At 42.6% G+C, this 13,657-nt stretch overlaps 1 protein-coding gene across 1 annotated transcript; it reads left to right on the top strand.

Moving 5' to 3' along the window:
• Positions 1-4,339: 4,339 nt before the first annotated feature.
• On the top strand, positions 4,340-13,461 carry TTC14 (tetratricopeptide repeat domain 14). Its single transcript, XM_027647262.1, has 12 exons — positions 4,340-4,506; positions 4,585-4,706; positions 4,980-5,179; positions 5,555-5,639; positions 5,728-5,857; positions 6,458-6,610; positions 7,281-7,352; positions 8,344-8,463; positions 8,540-8,662; positions 9,358-9,475; positions 11,445-11,554; positions 12,012-13,461. Exons 1-12 carry the CDS (start codon positions 4,349-4,351, stop codon positions 12,982-12,984), a joined length of 2,364 nt encoding a protein of 787 aa, XP_027503063.1. The 5' UTR covers positions 4,340-4,348; the 3' UTR covers positions 12,985-13,461.
• The last annotated feature ends 196 nt before the right edge of the window (positions 13,462-13,657 follow it).

Here is a 13,657-nt window from a genome sequence, read left to right as displayed (position 1 = left end):
GTCACTACCCTGCAGGCACGAAGCGCTGCGCTAAGTGCAGGAGCAGCGCTGCTCACAAAGGCTCAGCAGTGCCACTGCCTGCAGCTTGGCACAAATCGACAGCACTCAGAGGGGGTTCTCCCTTGACCTTTCTTAACTATTATTTCTGTTGTACTCCAGCAGGGTCTAATTGTAGATTCAGAGCCTGGGCAGTTTGCACAGCCTGTCTTTGCATATTTATTACACGAGACTGGCTGTTCTTTGTCTACACAGTTTCTAGAAATCTGAGAAGTGCAAAGGTCCGTGACACCAGAAACAGGTGCTGAGCACACTCCAGGTAACTCTACATGTTATGTATTGTCTGAAACCACACCCTCTCACAGACCATGCCAAAACTGGACTCGTTAAAAATGGAAGTGCTTGAAAGGGCATGGCTTGGGTTGTTCCACCACTCTGAGTTTAGGGTTGTTTTCACATTTCCTCCATCAAATTTGGTGATTATGCCTGTAGATATGTTTTCCTCAAAGTAGGGCTACTAACTGGCTAGCAGTTATTTTGTGCTGAACATCCCTTCATCACTCTTTAGCTAAAATAATATCTTGGATTTCATACTATCTTTGGACAGTCCCTTTGCTGCTTCATAAATTAGCAAGTCTGGGCAGCAGGACTGCTTTTGGCAGAATTTGCCAAAAGTCTGACACAGCTGGAAGTACAACTCTTCATGCTCATTCTCATTAGCGCTGTTAATTCCCTCTTTCTTTTAGCCCAAAGAACATATTTAGTTGAACATTTCACTTCCATTTTCAACAGGCTAAAATTTATTTTCAAATCTGCCCAAACTTGGCAGAAAATAATCCTTTGACATGCATGATCTTGGAGGACCTTTTCATCAGTGATAAAACATGGCTCTTGGCATAAAATCCTTTCCTCCATGAGATTTTTCTTGTAAGCTTCGCTACTGATATTGGATATTTGGGAACATTTGAGAAGCAGCTTGACCTTGTTGCATTCAAGCTGTGCTTACTGGATTTGGATGAAAATCTGCTTAGTATTTCACATACCAACTTTGAAGTTCTATCAAGTCTATCAGTGTTTGGGTTGTTCAGGGACCATATCACTGTGAGTTTGACCCTGGGTTCAAAGCTGGCTTGGTGTAAATTCATCAGCTCTGTACTGTGGGAGTTACAGGCTGCAGGATGGATTTTTGGGAGCTGCCTTTTATCATGCACTGACCTAAACTGTCAGAAAATCTACATCAAGCGTGTTCAGACACGTCGAGTTTCAGAGGATTTGGAATGTTCCTTCCCAAGTAGGGTGATGTGTTGACTTGTATCACTTTCTCCTGCAGAATCAGGACACTCCTGCCCACCCTCTTGGTTTATTTAGCATATGGGATCAGGCACTACTCATCCAGGTAGTTCCTAAATCAATGGAACAGAGGATTAATAGCATGTGGAGCATGCCTCCTCCTCAGGCCTGGGGTCTCTTCAGCAGTATATCTACCCTTGGGTTTATTCCATACATATCATTATCCCTGCCTGAACTGTGTTGGCTGCTACATCCTTTTATCAAAATTATTTCTTCTTGGGTAACTGAAATAAAGCAAGCAAAGAATGAAAACAAAAACAGAAAATCCACCACTTAAAAGATGCAGAGATATTTTTTTAAAGCACAGTGAATATCCAGGCAGTAGCCTGCAAGAGAAAGAGATACAAAGGCTTATATGTGTGCTGAGTGAGGTGGAACAACACACAAAATGTCATAGTCTTGTTTTGCTTCTGAGTTCATTACTATAACCTGGAAAATAGGAAAGAAGATTACAAGTTCATGCTTAAATAACCTGCTCTGGCAGAGCTATTTCTGAAGATGGAATGATTTGAGGTATTTTAGTTTGTTGGATTAGGATAATTTCAGAATGTGTTTGGCCCATTTAAAGAACAGATTGCTTTAAATATAAAGGTAGCCCTCACGTTCGGGGGCAACTAATCCAATTTCTGTATATTAATGTTGGATAATTGACTGAATTTCCTAAAACGCAATTTATTTTTGCTCACAGAAGAAAACGTCTGTAAGAAGAGTCTGATATCATAGGTGGTTCTGCTTTGCCCATGATTTTTTGCTGGTGTGTTAAGTCCAGAAACCGCAACACATTGAAAGTATTTACTCATAACGTCTAATTTCTTGTGCATTGTGTGTGTGTATCTGCATATGAGACCAGAGAAATGCTTACACAAGCAGAGTTTGTGCTTCAAACAACTCATTTTATTGCTAGCTCTTGTATTTGCTAAGCAACACCAATTAACTCTTCCTCAAAAAACCCTTCCCTCAAATAAAACTGCCGCTATTTGCAGTTGTGCCACACAGCTCAGGACATTGCACTTGCTGCGTGATTCCCCCAGGAAAGGCTCGTTTCTGCATCAGATTTGTGCAGGTGCATTAAATGCATTAACCTCCCCATGTCAACCTGTGTCTAATCAGTCTCAATGTCTAGAAATTTCCATCTGGTGTTAATGGTGTTTTCCCACCGTGGTAACCAGAAATCTAAGTGCACACCTGGTCTCATACAGATCAGGAAGATTTTAAATCAAATTCCTGGCAGCTGTTCAGTACACAGTAAGTGTTATGCCTCCTTTATCTTCTGTTATATTAAAACAGGGGGACACGAAATGAAAATAAAATATAAATTTGCCCTTCCAGTGTCTTCCCCAAGTCTGCTATACCAGCGATATCCCTGCTGGCTTTGAACTGAACTTCTGAGAGCAGCATCTTTGATATGATCCTTGCCCTCTCAGTCATGCTGCTTCCTAGAGGAATCTGTGTCCCTGATCTGCTGACAGCCAGATTGCTATTTTTTTCTTCTGCATTGTACTGAGGGGAGAAGTGACATTATGCTGTTTGCAGTGGGTTTTCTCCCCCCTACCCCCCTTTTAAAATTAATTATTAAATGTGATGCCAGGGACAAATTATTCTTCAGGGCTGAAGAACTGTGATCTTTCTAATAGGCTTGGATTATTTCCAGCTGGTTTTAAGCACCTTTCTCCATTAGCTAGAAAGGTGATTAGCATGAAGAGCCTCCTGAGTGAAGTGTCTTTTCAGCATATAAAGTTAGCACTGGTGAACAGGAATGCTGAGCCCGGCATCAGGCCCATGGTAATGGCTCAGCTGCACCCTCAGCCCATCACCTTCTCCTGAGGGAATTGCCCATTTTCCCTCTGTTTCAGTACAGACTCTCTCACAAACAGGGCCAGTACATCCCTGCACACTGCACCTGTATAAAGTGCCAATGGGAGCCTGTTCTGTTTGAATGGCTGACGGGAGCCCGTCCACGGGACAGCTCAAGGAACCTGGCTTACAAATGCTGTGACCATCCCTGCCAGCGTGAGCCTCTCACCTCCACACTGCTGTGCTGGCTCACACTCTCCTGTTTATTCTCAGAATAGGTTGGAAAAGACCTCCAATATCATCGAGTCCAACCTATGACCAAACACCACCTTGTCAACTAGACCATGGCACTCAATGCCATGTCCAGTCTTTCCTTAAACGCCTCCAGGGACGGTGACTCCACCACCACCCTGGGCAACCCATTCCAAAGTTTAATCACCCTTTCTGTGAAGAAATTCTTCCTGATGTCCAGCCTACAACTCTCCTGGCGCAGCTTGAGGCCATGTCCTCTCGGTCCTGTCACTGGCTGCCTGCGGGAACAGCCCGACCCCCACCTGGCTACAACCTCCTGTCAGGGAGTTGTGGAGAGTGACAAGGTGTCCCCTGAGCCTCCTCTTTTCCAGGCTAAACACCCCCAGTTTCCCCAGCCGCTCCAAGTGGGACTTGTGGTGCAGATCCTTCCCCAGCTCCGCTGCTCTTCCGTGTAACTCACACCAGAGCCCTGACCAAGAGAGTTCAGGGGTCGCTCCCTCGGAAAGGAACGCGCTCCGGGTACCGTCTGGGATAGCGGGGCTGCCCCTCCTCAGCCGAGCCCCGCGGGTGCGGCGCCGCTGCCTTTTCCCGTAAAATCCCGCATTTGGAGCCGCTCCGGGCCGGGGCTGAGCGGGCAGCGGGGCGGGCACGGCGGGGGCGCAGCGCCCCCTCCCGGCAGCACCTCCGCAGGCACTGCCCGCAGGGGCCGCCCCGCCGAGCCGGGCGGGATCCGCACGGGGAACACCTCTGTGATTTGCACCTTGTGTTTAATTGCTCTCTCTTTCGTTGCTCTCTTTTGATTACCTGGAGACGCGCCCGAAAACAGGGCGGGCAGCCCGTGCTCAGCGCGGTCCTCCCGCCCGCCAGGGGGCGCTGCGGCCGCGCGGTCTCGCCCTGTCCCCGCTGCCCGTGTCGCGGTTCCCGTTCCGGGCGAGGCGGCGGCGGCGGCGCTGGGATGGACCGGGAGCTGCTCCGCCAGGCGCTGAGCCACCACGGCCCCGCGCTGCTGTCGCTGCTCCGCGCCGAGCAGCACGACAACCCCGACTTCCGCGGGCTGCTGCCGCCGCCCGGGGCCGCCCCGGAGCCGCCCCGCGGGGCCCCGCCGGCCGCCTGGTGAGGGGCGCCGGGGCAGCGGCCGGGCGGGCCGTGAGGGGCCGCGGGGCGACACTCACCGCGTTCTCCTTCCCCCAGGAAAGACAGGGCGAGCCTCGACACCGAGATAAAGCGCTTCATCGCCAAGAAGGCGGATCTGCTCTTCGCGCACTCGTGGAAACCCAACGGGCCGATCGAGGACACGATCGAGGAGAATGAGGGTGGGTGGGTCGGTAACGCCCGCGGGGTGGGTGAGGACACGCTGTAGGTAAGTGTGGGACACACTGCGTGTAAGTGTAAGGACACTGCACCTGAATTAGCGGTATCTTTAAAACAAGCCTAAAAACTTTTCTTATTACTTTATATGGGATGTACACAAGCTTCTCGTTGGCACAGATAAGTCAGATTTTAGCGTGTTTTGCTGCCGTGATGTATTCTGCTTTTTCAGGCAGTACTTTGGTCGTTTGTAACCGACTCTCTGCCCTGTGTTGCAGAGTGTTACGCTGTCATGCCGCCCCTGGAGAGGTTCATGGAGGTGCCCAGGGAAGAGAGGAGGGAATTGTTCTTCCGCGACATCGAGCGTGGCGATATCGTGATCGGGAGGATCACCTCCATCCGGGAGTTCGGCTTTTTCATGGTGTTGATTTGTCTGGGAAGTGGTGTCATACGGGAAATTGCAGATTTGGAAATCACTGTAAGATACAGCTTTGGTCAGTGCTCCATTTTTGACATGTGTTAGTTGCCTCTTGCATCTCTGAACGGAGTGGTGTGTGTGAAGGTGAAACTGAGCTTTGGGATGATGGGTGGTTGTCTCACTTTGTGGGCAGCTTATGATGCTTTGCTGAGCCAGGGAACACATCTTGTTATGACCCACACTCTATTACTTTTGGGTTGAAAAGTTCATCATTTCTGGATGCATGAATTTTTATTTGAACCAAGCCATTTTTTAAGTATCACAGCTCTGATGTACATTAAGGTTAAACACATCTTTCTATGGCTTAATCTTGGGGAAGAAAAAACCCCAACCTTTCAGCTTCATTTATGATATTCATGCTTTCTTGTGTTGCAGGCTCTGTGTCCTGTGAGGGATGTGCCTCCTCAAAGCAACCATGGAGATCCTCTATCTTATTATCAAACTGCAGACCTTATTCGTGGTGAGTAGTTGTAGAATTGCCGGGAATTGGTTTGTTTGGAGTCTGAAACGTTTCTGTACTTTTATCTCAACCTTTATGACTTCTTTAGCTGCAGTCAAGGATGTGGACCGTTACCATGAGAAGCTCACGGTGTCGCTTTACAGCTCAGCTCTTCCACCCAACCTTTCCAGTACCAAACTGGGCGTGATCACCTCTGATGACTTCCCAGTGCATTATAAGTAAGGATGTACTGCCTCTCTGCACTTGCTGGGTGTAGCCACTGTCTCTGAAGAGTGTGTCTTGACAGGTTGTCTGTCCCTTAAACTTGCCAGTGGTGTTTCTGATTTGACTGGATAATTACATACTTCTTGTTGTTCATCTCTTTAATATACCTGCGCCTGGATATGTGGGTGTGGTTGGTTTTTTAGCTACTTTCCCAAAATGTAAGGAGCAGAAAGCATAGTGAGGTGTCTGTTGCTTTGGGACTGTGTTAACAAACACATGAAAGAAACAAAACCCTTGAGAGACTGGAGTAAATTATTAACATTTCAAAACTCCCCTTAGAAGACAGGAGGACACAGCTAACTCTGCATTTTTATAATGGTTTTGTATGTTCTGGAGGTACCTGGATGGGTGCCAAAGTAGGTTTCAAAAGCTCACTTAAGATAAAGGATATAAGGGTTACTAAATATTAGAAAAATAAACGCCTGTAGAACAGAATGGCTTGTGAGCAGTAATATAAATATCAATATAGGCATTTTTATTCTCAATGTAAGGATGAAAAAATTGAGTATGGAGCCTGTGAGGTTTCATTTGTGTACATTGGTGCTTTTTTTAAGGCGAAGCATGGAAGTTGCTAATACAGGAGAGACATTTGAAGAGGTTTTACATCGTTCCCCAGGATTTGCTAATCCATCATTAGTTGAATACTTAGCAGAAAAACTAGGACTAAGTGAGTCAAATCCACCGTCTTTGCTGAGAAGTCTTCAAATGTAAGTGATTTTTATATTGTTCCTATACTGTAGCTCTGTGAAGATTATTCTAATCCATTGAAATAGACTTGTGAGTGGAAGTCCTAGACCAGTTATACTTAAACCTTTTTCATTTTGACTTGCATGACTGCAGCTTACATGTCCTTAAATATTTAAAAGCAAACTCCTCTACAGTAAAGAATTTTTTTTTTAAATTCTCTTGCTTTGAATAAGCAAGATACCTAATCACACACAATGTTTGATACCAAATACTTTAGGAATTTATTGCGTAACTCTTGTTATCTTCTTTGTATTGAAGCACAGGATGTTTAAGTTTTAATGTTTTCTGACAGATGTTTATTTTAGTAATAGATATGACCTCTTTAATAAAATGATGCCAAATATATACAATGATTGATGTTGTCAGCCCCACAAATGTTAGGCCCCAAATAGGTGTGAACTTGGTATGTTTCTATTAAACGTGCTGCAGCTGTACTTGTTCAATTCAGGACTTTTAGAATGGTTTGGGAAAAACTGGTTTCAGAAATAAATAACCTTCCTGACTGAGGGAGAGCAGTAAGGCATGTATGAATAGTATTTCAATTTATTTCAACTGCATTACATATTATAAGTTTAACTTCATAGACTCAGAAGGCCAACTGGATGTTTTTGTTTGTTTTTTTCCTTAAAGTAAAAATTTCAATGAAGAAGATTTTGCCCCTGCATTGAGGAAAAAGCAGTCTGCATCTTGGGCCCTGAAATGGTACGTGGTACTTCTTGTTATTAGGTTAGGTTAGGTTACAGGTTATATTTCTTCAAAGAAAATACACATTAAACCAGTTTTTGCACGACATGTGTAGTGATCTGCCAAGTGGGTATGTGATAGATAAAGTCCCAAGATTCAGTTCCAAAATGCATCTCAGCTTTAAGGGAGAACTTCTTAGAATGTTTATAATATACTGGCCCATTCATGAGACTGAGAGCAAGATTTGTGGTAACACCAAGTGCCCAATTCTCTGTTTTTCAGTGGAGTGTTGAATGACCTCATACTTGTCAAGTCGTTTAAGCCTCAGACTGTAAATGTAACAAGTGCACTTGCTGTCTTTGGAAAGTTAAATGTATTTCCCTTGCTGCATTTGGAACAGCAGCCCTGGATATGTGCTGTTGCTTTTACACTATGCAGTGTATTTGCAACTTTGAGTAATTGCAAAAAAAGTTGCTTATAACGTTAATTAAATTTCAATTTTTTTAAAAAGTCTGTAATGAAAAGTTCTGAAAATCAATTTACATTATTCTCTTTCAATAAGTTAATCTCTTAGCAAATGTGGAAGAAATGTTAAGGTAATGTGAAATTTAAAGCTTCAAAATATTGTTTAAGAGGAGCTGGTTCCAGTGTGTGCCATCTGGCCCTGTCACCTTGTGCAGTTGGTCTGATGGCGTTTTTGAGCTTTGGCAACAATTAAACCTGTTCCAGGTTCATGGTGGTAGGTGAAGAAAATGACTTAAATAATCATTCCATAAATGAAAAACAGTTTAATGTAGTAGCATCATCTGCAGAAATTCTCTTGAGTGCTTTAAGATTTTGAATTAAAGACAATATATTGCTGTGGAATTACGTCAATATTGTATTAATTTGAAATGCCAGTGTGAAGTACGTGGTAACAAGGCTCAGGTTTTATTACCTATCCTGAGTAACAGTGCAAAATCTGCACAGAAAAACTGTACATAATATTTTCTAAATATTTTTTCTGCAGTGTGAAGGCTGGGGTGGATTATTTCAAGGTTGGGCGCCATGTGGAAGCCATGAATGAGTACAACAAAGCCTTGGAAATTGATCCACAAAACGTTGAGGCTTTGGTAGCACGTGGAGCTCTGTAAGTCTTGTTTCATTGGTTTTTCTGCTTTGTGAAAGAGAAACCTCACTGCAATCTGTGCAACTTTCTGTTCTAGGTATGCAACAAAAGGAAGTCTAAACAAAGCCATTGGGGATTTTGAAATTGCTTTAGAAAACTGTCCTACCCATAGAAATGCAAGAAAATACCTGTGTCAGACCCTTGTGGAAAGAGGCGGGCAGTAAGTGTTGGGGGTTGGTTTGGTTGTTAACAATTTTTCTCATAATATTTTTTTTAATACCATTCTAGTTAGGATACAGAAAGGCATCTTTCCTTCCTGGCTGTGTTAAAAAAAAAAAGTCCTTGAAAATATCCCTGCTCATGTAGTTGGTTTACACTTTGTCCTCTGTCCCAGTTAAAATCCTGGCAAAATGTTTGAGGTTTAATCCTCAATATCCGTTTTAATCCTTTATACCCTTTCACTGCTAGGATACCAGGCTTGCATAAAGTCCTGTGAAATGTCTGAATATATTCCAAAAGGCTGTGGAGTGGTTTTTTTTTTTAGATAAAATCTTTGTAATAAAACGATGTGCTGTAACTCTTCTGAAATATTGGTGAACCCCTCTAACACAAAATTTTAATTTTGAATATTCAGGGAATAGGTTTCTTTTAAACCCTCTGTTAAGAACAGAGAGAGAGTATTATTGAAATTGGAATTGACATTTTGAAGAGTAGTGTTACTGATCAGGGGTATGAGATGATTATGTCAGAAACACTGTTTTGGTGGGCTGAGGTGATAGAGGTGGTCTCGGAGGGATGCAGTGGTGGTGTCATTGTGCAAATAAGAAATATTTGCAAATAAGAAAGTCCTAAAAATAAGAAGAAGCTGCCATAATCTGTGTCTTAACTGTATATGAATTATCACTTGAATTTTAGATTGGAAGAGGAAGAGAAACTACTAAATGCTGAGAGTTATTATAAAAAAGCCTTAAGTTTGGATGAGACTTTTCAGGAAGCAGAAGAGGCCTTAACAAAACTCCGTAAGCACATCCAGGTGATTCTTTACTTTCTTTTCATATGGTGCTCTCGGTGACAATAAGTGAACATCAAAAATCATATTAAATCTTTTGAACAGAGAGGGTTTGAGTTGATGGTTTGTCTTACTCTCTGCTTCCCTACTCCACAGTAAATCTTTTCTAGTGAGCATTATGGCTGTACCTACCAGAAGAAAAGTATCTCTTTGTGACTCCACTGTTTTGAAAAGGATAGTAAAGAAATGCCAGACAGTGGAGACAGGGAAGGAGCAAAGCAGGGATAAGAATATCCCATCACACAAGCATGATTAATGCTGTTAACTTAAAATGTTTTGTGAATACAAAGTTGCAAAGTGTAAAACACTTCTGCAAACCAGATTAACATTGTCACTATATAGTGACAGATCATTGTCACTGGCCAGATCCTGGGCCTTTAGGTAATTACAGAAAGATAGAGTAACACCAGGCACAGTTAAGGCATGGGGAGATCACAGGAGAAGGGAAATTAAGAGGTAATTTAAAGGCAAACAGCAGGAGGTGGAGGGTGGGCGGGCAGACAGTTTGAATATCTCAGCTTTCTCCTCTGCTGTCTGGTGGTTTTTTCCTCTCTTCCCTTGCACGCAGCACGTTTCCCAGGTGAGCCTGGTGGGTCTCTGTGCTAATCTGAGTTGTCATCTTTTGTCTTTTGTTCACCTTCTTTGCTTGTGTTGTTTTCCACAGCAGGTCAAAGAGTAAAGCACTGAGGAACAGGCTTGTTTTGTTCTGTGCTTCTGCATGTGAGGATGTACGTAGGCTGGGGTAGATGGCCTTAGTCAGCATTTCTTCAGTTGGTGGAGCCATAATGCTGACAGGTTGTGTGGAAACAAGGGGGAAGAGGAGACAGGACAATCTTCTTAATAAAATTGAACTACACCATAGATAAACAGGTGTATGGTATTTGAGCAGTATCTGCATTTGGCTGCTTTAGAAAGAGGTGTCAGTTAAAATGATGGAGGTCAATTTTTCTCCTTTAACACTTTCCTATGGTCATTGCTGCAGCAAAGAACACGGTAGCTGTTGGTTGTTGGTGTGCATGGCCTTGGCTGCAACAAAGGGTTTCCTTTATTATAGCTGTTAGCATAGTTGCTAAATTTTGAAAACTCTAATCAGACTTTCTGCTCACTCTGAATCTGAATAGAGCTGCTCTGTAGGGCTGTAGGTGGCAGAAGTCTGATCTCTTATAGAGTTAAATAGTCTAAGGATTATTCATCTGGCGAGATGCTCTTCTGCATTTACCTGTAACTTATGTATTAAGTCTGATCCTGTCCCTGCTGTGCTAGAAGGGCTGAAATGGCACTGGGGTGTGTTTTCCTGTAATACTGATGATGTGTTTTTTCTCCAATGCATTTTCCTCTGAACGGGACCGTTGTTGCTGTGTCTGACGTCTGGTGCTGCTCGTCACCACCAAACCCCTGGATCGTGATTTCTTACGTAAACTCTGCGTCAAACCGGGCTGTGCAATGGTTACCAAACGGTTTGTGTTCAAACGGGGCCAACTTGAATTCATCTGAAACTGGGTTCTACCATGTTTTACTTGTAAACTGCAATAATGATACTTTCCCTCAAACTTTTGTCTCTATTTTGGTTTGGTTTTGGTTGTTTGGTTTTTTTCCTTATTTTCTATATGTTGGTAATATTGGGGATTTTTTGCATATTCTGCTTATAACTTTTGGGCTCTGTGTTTCACGGTGTGCTGGATCACGGGTACCACTGCAATGACTGGTCAAATATATTTTTTAATGGAATAAAAACTGCAATATGGTCCTTAAATATAAACCTGACTATCACAATGGCCAATACCAAACTCCTGAACAAAATTAATTTTTGGTCTGGGAATACTGGTAAAACATCCCTGGTGTGATTATACATTTGAATGGGGTTGAATGGGGGAAAATACCCATGTTAACACTACTAATGTGATCTTTTTTATGATGCTTGGGTTCAAAAAAGAAATCTTTGGAAATGAGGGAGAAACAAGCTGCCAAAGAAGAGAGACAGAAAGCAAAGAAAGTAGAAACAAGTGCAGAAAAATTGCGTAAGCTCTTAAAAGAAGAAAAAAGGTAACTGTTATATTCAGGGTATTGGTTGTGGGGCAGTAAGTGCAGACAAGACCGTGAACAATCCATTCCAGACAGACTGTCCAGCAGTAAGCTAGGGAGAATTTCTCCCTGGGTAAGCTGCTTTTCCTCCAGAACGTTTTTGTGGGCAGTGTCCTTTAGTGCATATAACTTTTAATGGAGATGCATGTGGAAGAGGTGTTGGAGTACTTTGCAATGTGACACATATCCAAAGTGTAATGCCATGTGTAATTGGGAAAGATGCTTTTTATAACAAACTGTTCAGTGAATTTAATCTTAATTTTTTGATGAGGAAATGACATTTGGAATTGTCTTGCCAGGTCAGGCTGAGTTTCCATTCACACCTTACAGTCCAAACTGGGGTATACAAATTTGCTTTCTGCATGTAATTTTTGTCTGATACTGAAGATTATCTCACGGGTTAATTACATTTTTTTAGGTTGAAGAAGAAAAGGAAAGTATCGACTTCCTCCTCCTCCTCTTCTTCATCCTCCTCCTCCTCATCATCATCATCAAGTGATTCATCATCAGATGAATCAGTGTCTTCTTCCTCCTCTTCCTCTGATCACAAGAAACGTAGGAAAAAGCGTCGGCATAGATCTGAGTCTGCTCGCAGCTCTAAAAAAAGCTCATCTAGAGCTTCTTCCCATTATAAAGATCAGAATAGGAAAGAGGAGTGGTATTCCCCTCCGGCTGATACCTCTGCTTCTTTTCTTAACCAAAATTTTGAAGTGGAAAAGCTGCTGGAAAGGCAGGACAGCTTAGCATGTCCAAAAATGGAGGTAAAAGAGAAAGACAGACACTGTTCTTTGTCGAGGACTTCAGGTGATGATGAAGACACTTTTGGAGGTAGGTCTGAAGATTCAAGAGATTCTTACAGTAGCTCCAGAAGTCAGCCAAGTCATAGCAGAACTGAAAAATATGGTAAACCAGAGAGATTTTTCTCCAGTTGGAGGGGCTCTTCAGGTTCGTATCATAAATCATATGATAAACCGTGGATGCGTTATTACCGGAGGTCAGAAAGGGACGTGGAGGGGAGAAGAGAGCAGTTTAGAAGACATGGCTCAGGTCAAGACAGGTATTACATGTCTCCACCAGGGTCTGACTATTCTGGCAAGTCGTGGGGGAAGTACAGGTCATACTCTAGCACCTGCTCACGTGAAGGTGACAAAGGTTATGATAGTGACAGGCATGTGTCAGGTCAGTATAGGAATGAAAGTGAGTCTAAGAATAGGAAAAGAAGTTCTGAAGAGACTGATAAAACAAAAGAACCAGATGAGGAAATGTCTTTAAATGGAACAGAACAAGCAGAAAGTGGCACTAAAAGAAACCTGCCCCAGAACTTAGTTAACATATTCAATCAAATAGCTGAGTTTGAGAGGGAAAAAGGAAGTAAGCAGAAGAAACAGTGAAGTACCCTGAGAATACACTATTTGGAGGAGTATAGTTAAATGAACCTTTAATGGAGTATCTTGTGAGGAAATGCACATAAAGAGTGATAGAAAGGCGGGATTTCTTCTGTATTGCAGGATGTCAAAAAATTCTAAAAGATTATGTGGTGGAAAGAGATGGAAAGATATCTTACATAAAATAGCAGTTATTATTTAAGTTTCCTGTGCTCTTAATTTGAGGTGTTCCTGTACAATATTCTGTCTGATGGGCTGAAATCCTTTGATACCCCTGGATATAGTTAGCTGTGACTTGCATCAAATAAGCACTTTAACAACAGATGGGTTTGATTTGGTTTGGTTTTTCTTGTCCTTGGGGTACTACTGACTGTTGATATTTTTCTATCAAACTTCCAGCTATAGAAAAGGGATAACTGAATGAAGTCATGTGCCATCACAATGTATATAGTTCATCTGATCATTAAATTTTCTTAATTTTTCTTTCGTGTCTGGGTTTTTGTTAATGTTGCTGGGATGTTTCATACTGGTCACTGGTCCAATTCAGTGGAACCCTCCTCTGCCTGTGAAGGCAAGTGTATTACATTCTTTAAATATATCAAATGTTCTCTGGGAGTAATGTTAAAAAAAAGAAACAACAACTAAAGTAGAAGAGAGGTTTTATAACAGTGTTTATTGT

Source organism: Corapipo altera, unplaced genomic scaffold (genome assembly GCF_003945725.1).
Source record: "Corapipo altera isolate COAL_440 unplaced genomic scaffold, ASM394572v1 113, whole genome shotgun sequence".
In the NCBI taxonomy this organism is placed as follows: Eukaryota; Metazoa; Chordata; class Aves; order Passeriformes; family Pipridae; genus Corapipo; species Corapipo altera.
Note: the sequence above shows the minus strand (reverse complement) of the source record. Positions and strands in the feature narration are given on the sequence as shown.

Excerpts from the sequence above, each read along its gene's own strand:
- TTC14 (XM_027647262.1), top strand. The coding sequence starts at position 4,349 with ATGGACCGGGAGCTGCTCCGCCAGGCGCTGAGCCACCACGGCCCCGCG. Across the intron at positions 4,707-4,979 it reads CACGATCGAGGAGAATGAGG|AGTGTTACGCTGTCATGCCG; the intron begins GTGGGTGGGTCG and ends CCTGTGTTGCAG. Across the intron at positions 7,353-8,343 it reads GCATCTTGGGCCCTGAAATG|TGTGAAGGCTGGGGTGGATT; the intron begins GTACGTGGTACT and ends TTTTTTCTGCAG.